Source organism: Falco naumanni, chromosome 8 (genome assembly GCF_017639655.2).
Source record: "Falco naumanni isolate bFalNau1 chromosome 8, bFalNau1.pat, whole genome shotgun sequence".
Lineage (NCBI taxonomy): Eukaryota > Metazoa > Chordata > Aves > Falconiformes > Falconidae > Falco > Falco naumanni.
In genome coordinates, this window is record NC_054061.1 from 6,946,112 (window position 1) to 6,965,808 (window position 19,697).

The 19,697-nt window shown below is 58.5% G+C and overlaps 1 protein-coding gene across 2 annotated transcripts; it reads right to left on the reverse strand.

Annotated features, from left to right (window-relative positions):
• Positions 1–755: 755 nt before the first annotated feature.
• Positions 756–17,960, reverse strand: ANXA6 (annexin A6). Of its 2 annotated transcripts, XM_040604568.1 has the most exons (26): positions 17,633–17,959; positions 15,084–15,144; positions 11,979–12,063; positions 11,584–11,678; positions 11,312–11,425; positions 11,131–11,221; positions 10,941–11,020; positions 10,808–10,864; positions 10,533–10,626; positions 10,354–10,449; positions 10,046–10,104; positions 9,643–9,765; positions 9,374–9,432; positions 8,852–8,930; positions 7,915–7,996; positions 7,562–7,656; positions 7,031–7,144; positions 6,342–6,432; positions 5,539–5,618; positions 5,291–5,344; positions 3,985–4,002; positions 3,029–3,125; positions 2,654–2,749; positions 2,302–2,360; positions 1,436–1,558; positions 756–1,122 (listed from the first exon to the last, which is right to left on the reverse strand). In XM_040604568.1, exons 2-26 carry the CDS (start codon positions 15,099–15,101, stop codon positions 1,063–1,065), a joined length of 2,019 nt encoding a protein of 672 aa, XP_040460502.1. In that variant the 5' UTR covers positions 15,102–15,144; positions 17,633–17,959; the 3' UTR covers positions 756–1,062. The 2 variants fall into 2 exon arrangements, with proteins under 2 accessions (XP_040460502.1, XP_040460503.1); XM_040604569.1 differs by lacking the exon at positions 3,985–4,002 and having other exon boundaries at positions 17,633–17,960.
• Between the last annotated feature and the right edge of the window lie 1,737 nt (positions 17,961–19,697).

Consider the following 19,697-nt stretch of genomic DNA (forward strand, 5'->3'; position numbering starts at 1 on the left):
ATTTTGTTACAAGGGGCTGTTTTACAGGAAGGCATCAAGGGAGTTTTTAGTGGGATAACACCCAGGTGAGTTGTTTCAGCTTCCCTGGTTTGCCTCTACATGTTGCTGCTTCTCAACCTCAGCTGGTTTTGAAGTGTTATAATAATATTGTGTTATTATTCCTAACGATGCTTTGATATTTTGAAGGTGAAGCTTTCCTCACCCAGCTGTGTTCTGAGGAAGATTTGGGTGTTCAAGACTTTTTGTTCTGACTTGGAAACAATTGAAAGTGTTGGAATTTCCCACTTTTGGAAATTCCAGTTCTTTTTGCCTGAGTGCTGGGGGAAATGCAAACATAAACTGTTTGGGGGTGTAGTCTCTATGGCATGTGCCTTTCGACTGCTTCTTCAGCAGCTTGAAAGCACAGGAAACCGCATGCAAGGACGGATGGATGCCATCAAGTCTGATTTGTATCTATGGTTTATAAAAGCATCATCCACACAATGGCACGAACCCTGCTGGGGGTTTTCAGAGGCATGAAGTGAAGCTTTCAGTGAACTCCCTGCACTGCTGCCACCCCATGCACATTTCCAGCCCCTTTCTCAGCAGTGGGGGACCCTGCAGTGTTGCTCAGAGGGGCTTCAGGGTCTCCAGAGCCCTCTCTGGGGCTGGGGCAGGGCTCCTGCCTGCAGGAGTGAGGAGACACTGAGAGTCCTCAGCACAGGCTCAGTCCCACCCAAACCTGCCCCAATAAATCGACTGCTCTTGGCCCAGGGTCAGCAACAATAAGGTTTTATTTATGAGATTTAAAATTGTCTTTTCCGTCTGGGTAAATTCCTGGGTTAGTGGCATGTTTGGGTATGAATTATTTTGCACTGATACAGCCAATCTCCCTACCCAGACCCCTCTGCTCCCCTCCCCAAGACTCCCCCGGCTTGCATTGCGGTGCTGCTTTCCAGCGCAAAGTGAGTTGTCCTCTGCGGGGAACAGAGCGTCCCCTGAAGCCCCCAAAGCTGCAGTGACATCAAGGCAGTGGGTGTGTGCGTGCTGGCTCAGACACAAAGAAGGGGCTCCTGCAGCTGCCTAGTCCTCCCCGCCACACAGGGCCAGCAGAGCCTTGCGGTAGTCGCCAGAGGTGTCCTTCTGCAAGAGGGAGGAGACCCATGTCAGAGAACCACCCACTGATGCCTGCCTTGGGGAAGCCCAGTTCAAGATGCTGGGCACTGGGGAAGGTGTAGTTCCATGCCCAGGCCACCCCACAGGCATCTGTGCAGCAGCGGAAGATGTCGGCCCATCTCTATAGCCGAACCTGCCAACACCAGGGCTGACTGGGGCAGGTTCCTCCTCCCTGGTGTTGCTCATGGCACTGCTCATGGCTCAGGTCCTTATGGAGCTCAGGGCCAGGGCTCAGCCAGACAAGGTGACAAGCCAGGGAGGGATGCCCGTGTCCCCTCACCTCAATCATGTGGTGCAGTGATTTGTCAAACAGGTCTACGAACTCTCCCCGGATGTTGAGCAGGTCGATCTCGCTCCGGGAAATCATGATCCGGGTGAGGGTTCTCTCATCCGTGCCGGCACCCTGCAAAGGGGAGCTTAAACAAATAACCCCAGAGGGACTGGGGCTCAGGGACCCTCCCGCCATCTCCAGCACAGTCCAAACCACAAAAATGATCAGAAGGATGGAGCACCTCTTCTATGAGGAAAGGCTGAGAGACTTGGGGTTGTTTAGCCTAGAGGAGGCTCCGGGGAGACCTTATTGCAGCCTTTCAACTTAAAGGGATCTTATGAGAAAGATGGGGACAGACCTGTAGCAATAGGACAAGGAGTAATGGCTTTAAACTAAAAAAGGGTAGATTTAGACTAGATACAAGGAAGACATTTTTTATGATGAAGGTGGTAAAACACTGGCACAGATTGCCCAGAGAGGTGGTAGATGCCCCACCCCTGCAAACTCTCAAGGTCAGGTTGGACGGGGCTCTTCGCAACTTGATCTACTTGAAGATGTCCCTGCCTCTTACAGGGTGGTTTGGACTAGATCTTTAAACCTTTAAAGGTCCCTTCCAGCCCAGACTATCCTATGATTCTACAGTCTCTCCTTAGACACGCGCTGGGCTTGCTGCTGCAAGAGAAAAGCCTGCTGCATCTCCTGCTAACCCCAGCAAGCTGATGCCAGCATTGGTTTGAGCTCAGCCCTGCCCTGCTCCCTTGGGAATGTCCAGAGGACAAACCCCATCACTACAGAGTTAAATCAGAGAATCTCAAAGGGTGTCTGCCCAGCATAGCCCCCTCCCGCAGCTCAGCCCCAGGAGAGCCCGTCTGTACCTTCATGGATTTGTAGAGCTTGTCAGCGAAGAAGGCTGGCTTGTTCTTCACACTCCGGACTGCAAGACACAGAAGGGAGAGAAAGTGGGCTCCTGGCTTGTGGCACCCAGGGAACACATCACGGCAAGGAGCCGTGCCACCCAGGGTCAGCTGCAGACCCTCCGACCCTCCTTGGTGCAGGCTTGGCCCCATAGGATGCCCTATAAATGCCCCAGCCCCACACCGCACTGGGAGTCTCCACAGCCCACAGGCAGCAGGAATCTGCCATCGTGGTGCCTTGGCAGAGGCAGGAGGAGGGGGTGCCTGCCCTCTGGGGAGCCCTTCCCCAAGGGAGCACCCACTGGGCACTGACCGATGGCTATGAAGGCATCCCTCACATCTCCTGACATCCGTTTCCTGATGGCGTGCTCCACATCGTGGTTGGTCATTTTGATGAACTCCTGAAACACTGTGGATGGGGGAGAGGAAAGGGTCACCACTGAGCCGCTCCATCCCAGCCCTGGGCACCCCTGAGCCTCAACCATGGAGCCTTCTAGTCCAGATGGGACCAGAGCAGGCTTGGGCATGCCATCTCCTCCCATTGCTTCATCCCCACCACTGCTGGGGAGACAAGGCTCGACCTTTGGTAGACCCCAGTCTCCTGCTGCCCAGGAGTCCCGTCCAGCCCAAATCAAAGCACTTGTGTGGCAGCTGAAGGTTCAGCAGTGGTAGAGAAATGTGGTCCTACCTCTGCGAAGGTGGGGGTAGCTGCGGGTGCAGAGGATGCTGAGGAAGCGGGTCTCCAGGGAGTCGCTGGAGTCATTGCTGGAGACGTCAGCAAGTTTCTGGGAGAGCAACCAAGAGTAAAGAGGGAGACAGGCATAGCAGAGGGGGACAAAGATGTCATACAGCTCTTCCTGGCACAGCCAGGCTGAACACCCTCTTGCAAAGAGGGTGGCCTCTTATGAGCAGAAAAATAGCTTACTTTTTTTTTTCTTTGCCAAGAAAAATCTATTTTCTATGCATGGATGTGAAGGTGCACAGCTGCACACTCACACATTACCTCTGAGAAAGGATGTTTTCTAGGTTTTATTAAAAAAGCTTTGCTTTTTTAGTATACAAAATAAAAATAGTAGGACTATTTTTTTGTATGTCCTTTGGGGAGGATGTATTGGGGATGACCAATAGGAAACTCAGAGCTGCCAGACACAGGAGCCACCCTCCACTCTGGGCCACAGCAGCGCTGCCCACGGGCGAAGTGGCTGCCACCCCTGCTGCAGGGCTCCGCGAGGAAGCTGTACTCATTGCACCCATCAGGCTACTGCAGTAAGAAGTCACCCCTTCCCCAAATCCCACTTTTGGTGAGCCAGGGAAGCCAGCCCCAAGTCCCATGCTGCCAGAAACACAGGTCCTGCATGCAGGCAGTGTGCAGGGTTGGTCTCCAACCCTCCCCAAGGGCAGGAAGGTGGATTTCTCTCTCTCGTGCCCAGTGCTGCAGGGAAGTGCCCTTGTGCCGGTCCCACCTGGCCCCCGCCACCAATCCTGATGCAAGAACCCCGGAGCCCTGAGCAAGTGAGCACAGCCTGTGTGGTCAGAGGAGCCCAGTACGTGGGGCTGCTATTCCCAGCCCTGGCCCTGCACCTGAGGACCATAGCATCCCCTCAAACATGCAGAAGGCTGAGGAGCGAAAGGACAGGCACTCACCAGGGTCTCAGCAACAACCTGGCAAAGAGAGAGACAGGAAGACAACAGGGTCAAGAGTGTGCTGCTCAACTTTTATCCTTCCCTGACAAAGCGAGGGAAGCCTAGCAAAATCCCCTAAAATGACCTGCCCCCAGCTCCCCTCTTTCCCTGGGAGTGGACCTGATCTTAGGACCTGTGTCCTCCCCTCCAGTTTGGCCTCTACACCACTACCTGGGGTGGGGAGGTGGTCTTCGGGCAAGCAAAGTGAGCCCCCCATCCCTGCGGCTTGGGTACCAGCCTGTTGCTCCGTGGGGAGCATCCTTGCCTGGCCCCAGGCTGGCTCACGCCAGTCAGGCACAGGCAGAGCAAGGACAGGAAGGGCAGTTTTGCTAACGAAACAGAGCATGGCGCCAGGCCAGCTGCCGCCTGGCTGGCTCGTCCCTGTGTTTGTCATCCCTGGCTCTCTCTTTCTTTGCAGCAGGTCAAGGCAAGCGGCAGTGCATGCGGCAGGGTGCAGGCAGCGCAGCGTCCTCTCCCTCTGCTGGCAGCAGCCCTGCTGGGAGAGCTGGGTGCCTGCGTGCTGCTGGCATGCGGTTGGAGCAAGCGCTGCTGGTGCAGGACAGCCAAGTGAGAGCTTGGGTTTGGCCCCGCACCAAGCTTCCCAGCCCCTTTCGGAAGAGACTTGGCCTGAAGGAGCAGGAGGCCGTGGTGCACTGCCCAGGGGTCACAGGTCTCCTGGGACTGGGAGCTGAGCCAGGCAGTGGGGCCCCAGCAGCCCCCTGAACCATTTCTGGCTGCACAGCCTTCCCCCTCCCCTGGCCCACCACAGCCAAGTTAAGGATGAGGCAATGGTCTGGGGGCTGGGGCTGGCATTCTGGCATGCTGGCAGGGTAAAAAGCAGCTTAGGCTTCTTGTGCAGCCCCATGCACAACACAAAGAGATGGGTGCCTCCTGCAGACCAGCCCAAAGCTGCCTTTGAAGCTCCAGTGCCAGATTTCAGCATCAATGTGTGTTGCCGGACCCTAAAGTGGCAGCTCTGCACAAGAAATGATGCAGTCCCCAGTTGGGAGCTCCCTGCTCTCACTGTTTGCAGCTTCCCTGTGCATGGAGCAGCAGAGCCCAGGGACCAGAAATCAGGCCAGGGAGCTTTACCTCCAAGGGCATCACTTCACCTTGCATCTCCCCCTGCACTTACAGAGACCCTGCCCCAGCAGCATTTACTTCCCTGAGGATGCCATTTCCAGACCAGGGGATGCAACATCTTTTTTTTTTTTTTTTTTTTTTTTTTATGCAGAGCCTGTAACAGCACTGCCAGTATGACTCTTACCTTAGCATCTTCATGCGCCTGCGTGAGGTTCTCTGGTCCTTCATCACGGTTGCCCTGTGAGTCAATACAAATATCGTGGAGTTGGCCATGGGAGAGCCATCTCCTGGGAGAGCCCCAAGTGGGCAGCAGACAGGGACCAGCAGCACTGGCAATGATGCTTTGTCTTCTCCATAGCCACCACCTTCACAGACTCCCAGCACTGCCTGTGGCAGGCAGGGGACAGTCCCCAGTGTGAGAACTGCCCTTACCAGAGCCAGGGAGACGAGAATCCTCTTGAAATGCCCCGATGTGTCTGAGCTCAGGTCATCTTCCAGGCGCTTGTGGTAGGCTGTGGAGAAGGATGGCTGAGCCCTGTGCAGCTGTGCTTCCCACCCCCCAGTGCCTGTTGTGTCTGTGATCCCCGTGGGGCCCGAAGATGGTGGTGGCTGTCCTCTACTCTTTGTATGGCTGAAGCAGATACCTCCATCTGCCTTTTTCAGGCCCAGGGAGGAGGGGATCACCCCAGCAGCTCTAAGGCCCTGGGCACGAGCACAGCCTCTTGCTCCACGTGCTCCAGAGGGAAAGGGATCATTGCAAAAGAGCTCTTAGGGGAGGAGACATTGGTGGCATGTCACCGTGACATGGAGAGAGGCCAGGACCAGCACTCTGCTGGGGGTGACCAACCACAGGGCTATCTGTTTAAAACCACGGGCTGTCTAGGGGAGAAGAGGCTAGGGATTTAACCTGGACTTTACAGCTCTTGTTCCTTAGGGAGAAAGGGGCATGGATGGGAGGGAAAGAGAATGCAGGATCTGGGGGTATCAAATCACAGGATGGATTTGAGGACTCCTGCCAGCCTCATCCCAGGTTTCCGCTTCTCTTTAATAAGGTGTTGGTCCTGGGAAAGAGCTGCTCTTGCCTGGAGGGAACTAACAGACCTTCGCAGCATCAAGCCATGGACCCCACACAGAGATAAAAATTGTACCCTGGGCTCTGGAAAGGGCCTTGTACAGCATTGAAGGTGGTCTGTACCTAGGATCTGGGTGCTCCCCACATATCTCCTGTGCCATACCTTCCTGATACGCCTCATTGATAGCTGTGATCTCCTGGTTGTTCCGTGTGGCCATTATTTCGATGAGGACGCTCTCATCTGTGCCAGCTCCCTGAAAGACAGCAGCGTGGTGGGGTGCTGCGGGTGCCAGTGCTGGATGGGGACACAGCAGCATCGCCCCCACCAGTGCTGGGCAAGGAGGGGCTGCTCTAACCCCAGGGCTACCAGGTGCCAAAAGTCCATGTCCAGAGGATGGCCCCGAGGGCTGGTAGGAACCAGCATAAACGCATCCAAGTGAGCTGCTACTGGGGTCCCAGGTGGTGTGATGGGTGGAGAGTAGTGCACGCCACTGGTTTACCCCTGCCCTGGGTCTCCTGTGGCTGCCGGCACCTAGCAGGGCACTGCTCCCACTGCGAAGTGGGGATGCTCTGTAAAGCAGCAGGAGGCCTCCCGGAGAGGCTTTGTGTATCAGCTGGCTAAGAGCATGCTGGGCTGCAAAGAGGCCAAATCCGGCTCCCAGCAGGTCTCAAGTGCAAACCAGGTTTTTGTCCTGGTGCTTTCTGCTTTGCTTTCCTTCTACATAGGAGATGAGAGCCGGGGGGCATGTGAACCTGGGGTGCACTCACAGCCCCAGGCACTGTGGGTACAACCCCAGTGAAAACTGCCTCGCCCTCACGTGCTGAAGCCGGTACTACTAGTGTGGCAGTTACCTCCACAGCCTTCCTCAGCTGCTTGGCATCGTACTGCGCCGGTGTCAGCATGAGCCCGAGGATCAGCTTGGCCAAGCTGCCCGACAGCTCAGATTTCAGGTCTGCCATCAAGTCCTGCAAAAGTATTTGAGGGTTCAGTCCCTGGCTCCTTCTGCAGGGACGGACCAGCCGAGGCAACACCGGGGAGGAAACAGGACACATCTGGGAAGATCCTTGGAGCAGTTTAAGGTCACATTTTGGAGGGCAGCTCTGGGGAGATCCTGGCCCTGGAGTCCTCTGTGTGAGACTGAGGATGGGGCAAGCAAGGGGGAAGGGACACCCTCCCCTCAGGGTGGTGGGGCACCCAGAGCAGGATGCTGCTTTTACAACTCAGGCTTCCACTGGGGAGTCATGCCAGGGCAAATCGGGGTGCCCTGGCTGCCCACCGCTCCCTGGGCAGGATTTCTTTCAACGAGGGGCACAACTCTGCGTGGCAGGGGGCAGGATGCAGGCAGAAGGAGGGAGCAGGGTGGGAGGGGGGCCCAGCAGTACCCTGCCATAGTGAGCCTTGTAAGCCTTTATGATCTGCTGCCTCTGAGCGTTGCTCCTCTGCGTCACCACCTCGATGATGGCCCCTTCATCCGTGCCTGCAATGACAGCAGCGATGCTGGAGAGAGCCAAGGCGGCCAGCAGAGCCACACCACGTCACCCCTGACTGTGGGCACGTCACCACCCCACCCCCACAAACTGGGGAGGTGGGGAAGGGAAAGCTCCCACAGCTCCAAAGCCATCTCTTTGTTCCTCCTAGGGCTTTCATGGAGCCCTGCATGGGCTAGGGTGGCTTTTCTGCCCCAGGAGCTGTTGAGGAGCAGCAGGAAGGGGCTGGGTGCATGGCCCCGACTTACCCAGGCCCTTCATCGCCTTCCGCAGCACCTGTGCATCACCGTCATCGTTGAAGCCCGCTGCGGGCTGCACAGTTCCTCGCAGCTGTGGATACACAGAGGGGTTTGGGTTCATCCCCAAGCTGGGTGGGATGGAGGGAGGGATGGAGAGAGAAGGAGAGAGGGAAGGTGCCACCCGGCAAGCCGAGGCCAAAGCAGGTTGTGTGTTAGTGCAAGCACCTGGGGCTCAGTGAGGACGTCCCCACCACTGTCACCCCCTCCACCGAGGGGCAAACCATAGCCAGGCTAGCAGAGAGGAGGGAGAAGACGGCAACAGACAGTCCCTGGAGTCTCGGTGTCCTGCTCAGTGTTACACCCGCCTCCCCTAGTGCTGGGACAGGCCACATCAGCTGAGAGCCAGAAGAGGAGTCGCTGAAAGGCTGCCCGCTCCTGCCCCGTAATTCTAATTCTACCCTCCTTCGTCATTACAGCTCCCAGCACGCCTCCATCCTCCCCATGCACACAGCGTGCCTTTTCTACGCATCCCAAAGCACCCTTTTGTGGGTGCCTCCAGCTGCATGCAGGGTGCTGGCTCCCCACGGCACAGCCGTGTCCCCGCCAGCCCTGGCGTGAGGGTGCTGCCCCAGGGAGCAGCAGGTCTCCAGCAGGCACCGGCGCCAGGGCTGCACCTGACGTGTTGCACAGACATGCAGGGCCTGCACCTCGAGGGAGGGAGGCCTCAGAGAGAAGAGGGGATTAGTGGAGCCCACTGGGGGTGGCCAGCCCTGCCAGCATTACGTCCCACCAACCTCATGCCCCCAAACCAGAGGACGGTGTTGAGAGAAGCTGTGGAGCAAGAGGCAGAGCAGGGGTGCGGAGCTGGCCGTGCCCCACGGCAGAGAAGAGCAGCAAGGGGTCTCAAGCTGGCAGGGAGCAGAGAGGGGGTACGGGGGGTGCTGACCTCTACTTTGGCCACCGCACTAAGCTCCCACATCCGATAGGCCACCTGCGCCGCCTCGGGGAAGAACTCACCTGCGGCACTGCAATGGGAGGGCAAGGACAGGGGACAGTGAGCCATGGGGGTCCCGCACCCTGCCAGCAGCCACCCTTGTGCCCCATCCTGCACCTCCATGAGGGGCATTTTGTACCCGCCGGGTGCCAGGCACGGGGGCAGGTGGGCAGGAGCTGGGTGCTTGCTGTGGAGCTGGGTGGGAACGGGGGGAAGCAGGTGGTAAATCCCCATTGCCCCCACCAGAGCATCCTCCTTCCAGGTGTTTGTCTCTGCCCTGCAGGGCTGCCACACGCCAAGAAGGGACCATGGCATTGTAGCTGGCCATGCAGAGGGGCTGCAGGGCCCCCATACCAAACCACTGTCACTGCAGGTACTGCTGGTCCAGGTGCTCCACCAGGCTCTGACCTGGAGGTTTTTACCCAGCACAAAGGGGCTGAGGAGGGACAAACAGGGTGTGACAAGTGGTCTTACTCATCGTCACCTCCGCACAGCTTCAGCAGTGCTTTCTTGTACTCCCCAGAGGTGTCCTCCTGGAAAGACAGAAGGAGATGGAGAACCATACAGCAGGGAGGATCAAGGTAGTGCCATGGGATGGGTGCATGGCACGCCTTGTCCTCAGAGATGGACACCCAGCGCAGGGTGGCTGGGGAGGGGGCTCAGCCCTCCCACAGGCGCTGGCATCACAAGGGAGGCAGCACTAGCAGCTGCTCGGAGCAGGACCGGGCATCCCCAGCACTTACCTTTATCATGTTGTAGAGAGATTTCTCATACTTGGTCCTGAACACCTCCCGGATGTCCAGCATGTCGATCTCGCTGCGGGACACCATGATGCGGATCAGCGTGTTGTCTCTTGTGCCCAACCCCTGCAATGGAGGAGCCCCTGCATCAAGCCTAGGCTGGCCAAGCGACACTGCTCAGCCCATCCCGTTTAAGACCCTCTATCAGATTTCTACCCAGCCCTGGGTCTGAAGGAATAACTCCTTTGGAGGGAAGAGCAGAGACCCCAGGTCACATAGGTCTTATCTTCATGGACATGTGTCACCCTGCTCTCCAACAGTGCCCCATGGCACAAGGGGGTCCCTCCTCTGGCCAGCTCCCCGCAACACTGCAGGGGACCTCCTGGAGAAGGGATGATCCACTCACCTTCATGGCCTTGTAGAGCCTTTCAGCAAAATACTCTGCCGTGCTTCTGATGCATTTCACTGTGGGGAAATTGAGTTGTGGTGAGGGATGCTGGCACCCGGCTTCACCAGTGCCCCCAGTCTCTGAGCACCCATGCCCCTTGGGCACCGCATTCAGCATCCCCACCTGCCCCGAACGAGCCTCCCTGCGTTCCCTAAAACTGGGTACAACTGCAACCCCAACCCCACTGCCTCTTGCACTGAGCCCTTGCACCCCAGCAAGGCCAGCGGCATGTTTTCACAGCACTCCCCATGCAGGGACTGACTTACCCACAGCCAGCATCAGCTTCTCGAAGTCACCAGAGAGCTCTGCCCGGATGCTCCTCTCGATCGGCTTCCCGGAAATCTTTAGGTATTCGTCAAAGACTGCAGGACAAGAGTGAGATGATGCCTGGAGAAGCTGCTAACATGCCTTCAAGCCCAACCCTGAGCTTGTAGGAGATGCTTACCCAGGCGGAGGTGCTGCTTGCTTCGCCGGCCAAGGATGTAGATGAACTGGGCCTCATCCGTGCCCCATTTCAGCTCGCCAGCTTCCAGTAGGTCCTTGTGGGATGGGGAAGGTGGCAGAGCCCGAGTCAGGGTGCTGGTCATGTGGGGCTCTGCCCAAGCATGGGTACTCTTGGCACCCACCTGACTTTTTGAGGTCTAAATGCAGCTGGTCCCAGTGCCACCAGCCCTGTCCCTGCCCTGATGCCACCCATCCCAGTGACCTGCCAAGCCTCACCTTGGCATCCTGCTCCACCAGGTCCTCACTCACCACATCGTCCTCCTCCCTGCTGCCCTGTGGGACAGAGATGGGCTCAGCCCTGCTGCATGCAGGCATCTGCCTCCTACAGACACTGGACAGATGGTCAAACCTGAAGCAGAACAACGAGCATCTTCTTGAAGTGGCCAGATGTGTCTCCAACAATGTCAGCCTCCAGGTCCCTCTCATAGGCTGGTGGAAGAGGAAGAGGTCAGGGCCTTGAGAGCTGGATCCCCTCACCTCTGCCCCTTGCCCCGGCCCAAGGGGACACAGGGCATCCCGTGCTCTTCCATAGCCCTTACCATCTTTGTAGGCAGCCACCAGATCATGGATCTCCTGGTTGGTGCGAGAGGCGAGGATCTCGATGAGGCACTTCTCATCTGTGCCAATGCCCTGCGGGCAGAGATGCAGCCCCATGAGCAGTGGGATCAACTGGGGTGTCCTTGGAGGGGCCCTGGGGGGGGGGGGCTGCCCACTCCTTACCGCAATGGCATCTTTGATCTCCTTGGCATCGCCGTAAGCTGGGGGCCGCATCAGGCTCACGATCAGCCGCTCAAACTTCCCTGTCAGCTCATACTTGAGGTCTGCGATGAGGTCCTGATGGGGAGGGAAAAAGGGTCTGGGGGACCCTTTGCTCCACAGCGTCTCTGAATGGGTCTAGGGAGCAGTGGGTCCCTGCGTGGGCTGGTTGGTGGCAGCTATGGCCACCTGTGTCTGCAGTGGGGGCACGGAGCAGGGAGCGTTTCTGCCATTACCTTCCCATAGAGGGACTTGTAGGCTTGGCAGATCTCCACTCGCTGCTTGTTGCTTCTGGATGTGATGAGGTCGAGGATGGCCTCCTTGTCGCTGCCTGCAGGGAGAGCCAGGAGTCATGCTTAGCCCCATGGCTGGGTGTCACTTGCCATGGCTGGGCTTGTAGTAGCCTTCCTGCCATGCCCAAAGCTGCTTCCAGCTCAGGGCCAGGAGAAGAAGCAGAGCCAAGATGGCTCCAGGGAGGAAAGGGGAACCGGGAGAGGTCCTGCCATGCTGCTAAAGCAGACAGGCAGCTGAGGGAGGAGGTGTTGCAGGGTGCCCAGCCATGCAAGGGTAGCTGAAGGAATAGGGGACATCAGGGTGGCCCTGGGGTGACAGTCCAGAGGAGCATCCATACCAAATCCCTTCATGGCATTGTACAAGGCCTCTGCATCCTGGCTGGCATCAAAGCCTGGGAAATCCTTCACCGACCCCCTGTAGACCTAGGGGAAAGGAGTTCAGAAGGTGAAAGGGGAAGGCGCAGCCTCTGTGGGTTGCGGGAAGGAGAAGTTGAAGCTGAGCAGGATGGAGGCAAGATCCATTCCCACTTGGGCTGCCTGAAGCCAAAGCTCAGCCTCAGACATAAACGCTTGTTCTTCTCAGTTGTCCCCTTTCCTGTTTGTTCTTCCCGCTGTGTAAATTGTTTGTGTGCTGGCTCACTGGAGCACCGATACCGACACAGCCTCCCACCTCATATCTTGCTGGCATCACTGTTCGCTGCTTGTGCCCCGTGTTTAAGCTGGATACAATCCTCCCCGCTGCGCCAGCAAGAGCCGGGGGGGTTGAAGGCAAGTTCCTTCAGCTCTTTCAGTTTCCAGCACCATCTTAGAGGGGGCTGGCAGGAAAAGGGGAGACCTCGCAGGAGGGTTGAACACCCTGAATGCAGGAAAAAGCACCCAAGGACCACGGTGATCCCCCTGCAGTGCAGCTGGGCTAAAGACAGTTATCAGGATGGACTGAGAATAATGAAGTCATTTCCCACTGCTTGTTGCAAAACCCTCTGGATGCTGAGGATGGCTGGGCTCTGCATGGCCTCCAAGTGAGGAGACAAATTTACAGGCACAAAATCATTGTGGGCTGCTAAGTGGAAAGCACTGAGAAGCACCAGAGCTGCCAACAGCTTGTCCTGCCCCAGTGCGCACTCCTGCAGGGCCCAGGCTGGTCCAAGGGGTCAAAGCAGAGATCCTGGAGAAATCCTGTGAGTTGGCATGATCCACTTCTGTCTGTTCCTCTGCTCCTCCAGGCTGCACAGCGGGGAGCCCAGGACTGACACTGCCAGAGGCCTCAGGAAAAAGCAGGGACTGGGCTTCCCCTCCTCAGGTCAGCTTTGCCCAGGGGAATTCACCCGACAGGAGCCTGGGGCCGGACTCTGATTGAGATCAGCACAAACCCTGGGTGGAAGCAGATGTGAAACCAGCCCAGCCCCACGTAAGGAACCTGGATGAAGCCCTGCTGGAGGCACAGAGTGGGAAGAGCTGAATGGCAGTATTGCCTTAGTGGTGTCGCTGGGCAGCAGGAGGGCTGGGAGCCAGGCTGGGCTCACAGCTGTGTCAGTGCCCTGGGAAACTGAGCATCCTCCCTTGGCTCTGCTAGTACCCTGTGCCAACCAGGTATGTGCACCTCCCTGGGATCACTCGCTCAAGATCTGCTGTAGGGCTTGTGTAGGATCCCTGGGAGCTGCTTGAGGGCCCAGGGCTGTTGCCAGCATCAGCATCTACAGCCAGCATGTCCCCAGAGCAGATGGGCATCAGGCAGGCAGCACCAGTGCCCCTGATGCAACGAGTGCCTCCAGGAATGAACCCGAGGCGATGGACATGGGGCAGCCCCATACCTACTGCTTCCCTGGGTCCCATCGCAACCTCACGCCACAACAGCTCCCCTGAACATCTCACCCAGCACCTTCAGAAAGAAACTGGCCTCTGTATCCCCGTTTTCCAGAGAGAAACTAGTCCAGGCTGGGCATACGCCACAGGTCCTCTTGGGAGGAGCTGTTGGCACTGGTGTTCCACACGGTGGGGACCAGGTCGGGCAAGAGGAGACGCTGCCCTTCGAGGGAGCTGGGCAGGCATGGGGACGGATCATATTGCAGGTGATTCATCGGGAGAGCTGGATTTAGCCCTGCTTCCCGGCAGCTCCTGGACCCTCCTGGCTCAGTGCAAGCTGCTGCCCACACATACGCCTGGCAGAGATGTAAATAAGAAGTTGCAAGATAAAGGAGATGTCTAGGAGCAGCAGGAGGGACAAGGGTGGCTGCAGGGTGCTGGGGCTGCACGAGCGGTGATGGGGAGACAAGCTGTTGGCCCTGGTGAAACGGGGGGGAGCAGGGCTGTGTTCCTGCCTGCTGAGCCACTGAAGCATGAGCTGCCAACCTTGCCACAGTGCTGCCATGGCAGGGGCAAGGAAAACAGGCAGGAGCTCAGTGCTGCGCATCGCCCCACGCTCCACTCCGGGCACTCTCATGGGGACAAGCCCCAGCGAGGTGCAGAAACATCACTCAGGAGAGAAAGAGCATCCTGCTTGCTGAGCTCAAATCACATCCCCATCCCCCTTTCCATTCCCTGCTTCAGCTGCTGGGGGCCTCCCGCCTCCCCTCCTCCAGCCTCTGAGTCATCCCGGCCTGCCTGGGACCTCCCAGCTAAAAATACACCAGGCTGGGGCTGGAAGGGTAGAAGCAAATTCCCAGCATGGCTTTGCTCTCTCCCACAGCATGTCTGCCTGGGGTCCTGGACCACTGCAGAGGTGATGCTCACCTGCGCTGTGCCTCAGTTTCCCCACCCAGAGGCAACAACTCCCTCGGTGGCAGGAAGCTGCAGGTAATGGGGCTTGAGGCGATGGTTACGTGGTTTCTCCAGGGAATGGAAAACACAGCCTGGTCCCAGGCGGTGGAGGAGGGAGTCTGGGCTTGGAGTCCTCCGCCGCCTAGCACCCTGCTGGCAGGCTGCACCCCGCCAGCTACAGCTGGCCACCGAGGCAGGGTTTTCCACCCAGGCAGAGATGTTTTCCCGGCTGCCAGGGAGCACCTGCTCACCCAGCTGCCACATTGCACCAGCCCCTGCTTGGAGGGGGAGGAAATCCAGGCGGGGGGGCGGGGAGAAGCTGAAGCAGGGCTGCATGCCTTGCAGTGGGCTCAGGCAGAATTTCTCCCCAGCGAAAGCCCAAATCCTCAGTGCAACGCCTCTTCTCCTCCCCTTCCCACAGCCCTGCTTCCCTCCCCCATTCCACTGTGGTCCCAAAAGCATCTGGATTTTTGCTCCTTGCTCTTCCTGCTTCCTGGCCCAGCACTTCTCCCATCTGCATCACATCCAGACAGGCTGGCTGGAGAGGCAGGAATGTAAACAGGCTCCGGGCAGCATTGTGCTCCGTCCGTGTCACCGTCATCCTTGCGGTACAATGGAGAAGCTGCCTCTGGGGTGCCCTGCAGCACCCCCAGTACCCATCCTCACCGTGTGTGGGTCACCCTTACCTTTCCTTTGGGCGCCATGGCTTCCCAAGCTGGAAATCACTGGACCGAGGGCAAGGAGGAGCTGTGGGAGGGAACAGAAAAGCTGACATGAACCAAGTCCCCCTCTCTGTGGGCTGCGCTGAGGGAGGCTTTGCTCCCTGCCCCGGGTGCTGCTGCCAGCCATCGCTGTGGGTGCGGGACCCGCGGGAGGGTGATGGCCGGGGGCTGCTGGGGAGGGTCAGGGAGATCAGGGAGAGGGGCTTTGCCAGCTGCCCTGCAGTCACCAGAGCGGAGGTCCTTTGGTATCTGGCACCGAGTTGGGGACCCCACGGACCAAGGACAGTGGAGATGGGCCCTTGTGCAGCTTTCTGCCAGCACCGAGAAAAACTGGGAGGTGAAGAAAGTGCTGAATATGTGGAAATGGACCGACCATCCTCTGCAGGGCTGGCCCTCCTCACTGCACCCCACAATACTTCCTCTGCTCCCCCTGCAGCCCCCCAAGTCCTGGGGCCATCCCAACTTCAGCAGCTGCTGGGGGTGCCCGATTGCCACATGGTGCTGGGTCTGGGCAGCCGCTGCAAGATGCCACCAGCTTTTATCTGGGTTTCCATGCACTGAATCAAGGCTGCCATCAGTCCCACGCACGCAGCGGAGCCCAGGAAACACAGTCGGGTTTCCAGGGTAACTCGCAGGTTGTTTTCTAGCACCAGCACCATTTATAGCTGCAACCCACTGCAGCGTGGGCTCTCCCCACCCTCCCAGAGAAAGGCCCAGACAGCACCATTTGCTCTGAGAAAGCTGATGGAGGGAGAGAAACAGCTGGAAAATGGAGCCCAGCCACGAACAAACCGCTGAGCGTCAGCTGAACTCCAGCCATGAGGCACAGCCCCCTCCTTGCTAGCGCTCACCCTCCCTCCGAGACACGTTGCAGGAAGACTCAAGACACAGCAGGGCCACCCTGGGAGGGGGATTTCTGTCCCCGGCAGAGCTCGGTTTAATGCTGTGGAGTGCACGAGGGAAAAATCACAGGAACTTCCCTTGCTTGGCCCCGCATCCCTACGAGAGCACCCATGGAGGGGGAGAGCCAGCCCCGCGGCCATTGGGGTGGCTGGGTCACCCCACTCGGGTGCAGGAAGCCTGACACCTGCGGGCATCCTTGCCGAGGGGAGGAAGTTTTGCAGAAGACCAGAGCTGCCTTTGCCTCCCCTTCCCTTTTCAGCTGGGGAGGCTGCAAGCCTCAGCCACCCTTCCCCACGGCTCCTGGCTGGGAGAGAGCCCCCGTGTGCCCTGTGCGCAGCGGGGCTGCACTGCAGCCGGGTGCTGGGTGGGCACCAGGGGATCCCGGTCCCCAGCCCTATGCAGCCTTTTAATGCTGCTCAGGAGCCGGTACGTGAAGCTGCTCACCCTCCAGGGAACGGAGAAAGCCCTGCGTGGCTAGCCCCTCCTGCCTCACTCCATGCATGCAGCAGCTGGGCTGAGACCACCCAACTCATCTCAGCAGTGGTGGAGACTCGACGGCCACACCCAGTCCCCAGCCTGCCCCTGCAGTGTCCTGTCCCTGTCCCCCACTGCTGCTGGCACCTCTGCAGAGGCTGGGGGAATGGCCCCAGCTCTTGCCTTGCCAGCAGGCCAGCCAGGGAGGATGCCCAGGCAAACACACAGCATCCATGGGGCAGGTGGTGAAACCTGGAGGCTGCAGAGCCCCAGCACAGGGCTCTACCTGCCCCCCAAAAACAATGGAGAGGTTTGGCTTATGGGGCTCCAAGGATGGAAAGCACCATGAGAAACCCTAAATGATGTGCACCGCCCGTTCCCTTTGCAGAACGACCCACCCTTGCCAAAAGCACGCACCCCGCCAGCCTCTCCATGGCCCCACCACAGCTTTGGGCTCAGGGGTTTCACCCCAGGCAGCTATTTTTGCAGCCTGCTGCCTGGCAGGGCTCCCCCAGCACAGCTGCCTGCGGCGGAGGCCACGACACACCCAGCACCCCCGTTGTCTTCCTCGCAGGGCGGAAAGGGAGCTTTGCTGGCTTAAGGCAGCGTCTGTCCTCCCTGTGAAGCCAGGGAGGTCCCCAAAGTCCCCCTTCCCTTGTAGAGCTCTGTGCCCCTGGGCTGTCCTGCAGTGCCTTTGCCTGTACAAAACTCGGTGGGATGCCGAACTGGGGGGGATCTTCTCCACCGAGCCCAGCCTGGACCCCTGCACGGCGGGATGGGCATTTCTGCGGCTGCCGCAGCACCGGAGCAGGAACAAAGGCGCATCCCGGCTGGGGCACACCCATGGGCCCCGCAGCAACGCCAGCGCCCACCCGAAAAAGCACCCATCGGCGCTGCACCCCCCCAGGCTTGTGTTAAAAAGGAAGGATTTTTCATTAAAAAAAAAAAAAACCAAAAAAAAAAAAACCACACACACAACAAACCAAGCAACCAAGGATCCCCCCTGCAGCCCCCCCTTGGAGGGAGCCTCCACTTGCACGGCTCACTGCCCAGCCAGAGCTTTCTTCCCATGTCGCATGCCACCGCGGTGGCTTTGCCCACCAGCACGGTCCCCCCGCACACCAGCTCACACTTACAAGCAGCACCGAGGCCTGTCTGGGTGCGCTCGCAGGAACAGCCGGCCGCGTTCTTGTGGCCGTGTGCTCGTCCTTGGCGTGCAGCTGTTGCCTCCCAGCAAGACGTCACCGCTCACGAGCCCTCCAGAGTCCCCGCCTGCTGTGACATGGGGGTCAGGGCTGCACTCCCACCCTTGCCACACCTCAGCCCTTCAGTTTTGGGTGCCCACGGTTCAGGGGGACCCGATGCCGCCTGCAGAAGTGCCCCGGCAGGGCGTGGGGAAGGGGGTCACTCAGCAGAAAAGCTCCACCGATGTGTGCAGGGGCTGTGTGCCAGCAGCGGTGATGCATGCAGTGTAAGGCGATAACGGTGATTGCGCTTCAACTGCGGAAATTTCACCCCCTTCCGCTTCCCCCCCGCCCCGGTTTCCTCGTGAATGCTGCGGTGCAGTGTACCCTGCTGCCTCGCTGTCCGGTCCTGCTGCTGGCCACCTCTGCCTGCACCAGATCACCCCTTTCCCTGGTCGTGGTTGGGAAACACCCATCCCTGACTCTCTCTGCAAAAGCCAAAGTGGGGTGTTTGCCCCCCAGGACGTGCTTAAAGGGAAAAGTGCTGACCAGGGCTTTGCAAGGAGCATCTGTGGGGCAGGAGCCAAGCTGGCGCAGGGAGCTGGGGAGAGGCAGCTTGCTGTCTCCTCAAACCTTCCCCCCGTGCTGCCCCACAGAGACGAGGAGCCCTTGCAGCACAGCTGCAGGTAGAGATGCAGGCTGAGCCTCTCCGAGATGCTCCTGACAGGCTGTACTGCTGCCTGCAGTGCCCTGAGGATGCTCCCTTCCCTGCCTTGCCCAGGTAAACCGGACTCCTCCTTTACCACCACCCTTTGACCCAGCCAGCACACAAACTGCAGGAGGACTGGAGGAGCTGGCAGGGCTCCCCAGGAGCCACGGGCAGTGGTGTCTGTGCTCTGGCCGATACCAGCAGGAACAGATAAAACTAAAGGCCCCCTTGAGATGCTGAAGGCTGCTGACACATAACCTTTCAGGCATCTAAGCCCTGGCGGTATGCGCTGGCTAGAGCATCTCTCTGGGAAGGGGAGACCCTCCTGGCCAGTTAGCACCAGCTGCTCCTTCATGCCCTGTTGTTCCCTCGGGCTAGCGTTGGTGTCTGGGGACCTCACTCATGTGAGATGGCGTGGGTGACAAGCATGGCTTTGTTCACCCTGCACTGCAATGCAGGGCAACAGCCCTGCTCTCCTCCTGGTGCCCCTAGCTGTGTCATGGTGTGCTGAACCCCCCTGCCCAGAGCTGCTAGCCCAGCAGCTCAGAGTGCACTGGGGACATGGACAGCCTTGTGGTTAGAGCACACACCTAAGCTCTGGGTGCTCCAAATCCTTCCTTGCTGAAGGATGCACTGAATTACATCACAACCTAGAAGATTTTTGTCCTCAAGTACTGTAAGCAGACACAGCCCAAGCACTATCTACAATAAAATTAAAGATACCTCTTCACCCTAAAATACCAGCCCCTAGCATTGCCTCACAACCCAAACTTGATCCTCTTCTCCTAAGGTAACCAGCCAGGGCATAGCATAGCTCCCCATACTCTCTCCTAGCTTAGAACAACCCTATAGAAGCTGTGCTGGGAGCTGAGGGCACTTATATACTGTACTGGCCCTGAGCAGCCCCACCTGGAGCCCCCTCCCACACAGCCCTGGGCTTTCATTTAAGCCCAGCCCTGGTGCTAAGCCTTGTTGCTGGTTGTGCTTGGCTGCTTAGCTCCTCTGGGCTGTACCCCAAGAGGGATGCACTGTGTTGGGATCATTACTGGAACCTGTTTCATTCCCTGTGGAGGAGTACTTAGGTCTTATTGTGCCCTTGCAACCTCCCAGGCAGATTAGGGGCTGGTGTGGGGCAGGTGTTGCTTGGGGTGGGAGCTGCATCCCCAGCCCCGCTCCTAGGGCAGGGCTGGATGGGTCAGTGATGGATAGTGCTGCTGTCTGCTCTACTACAAGCTGGACTTGGGCTGGTTGGGTGCTTTTCTTTCTCCAAGGCTGCTCTCTCTATGCAATGGGGCTGTGGTGAGGTGT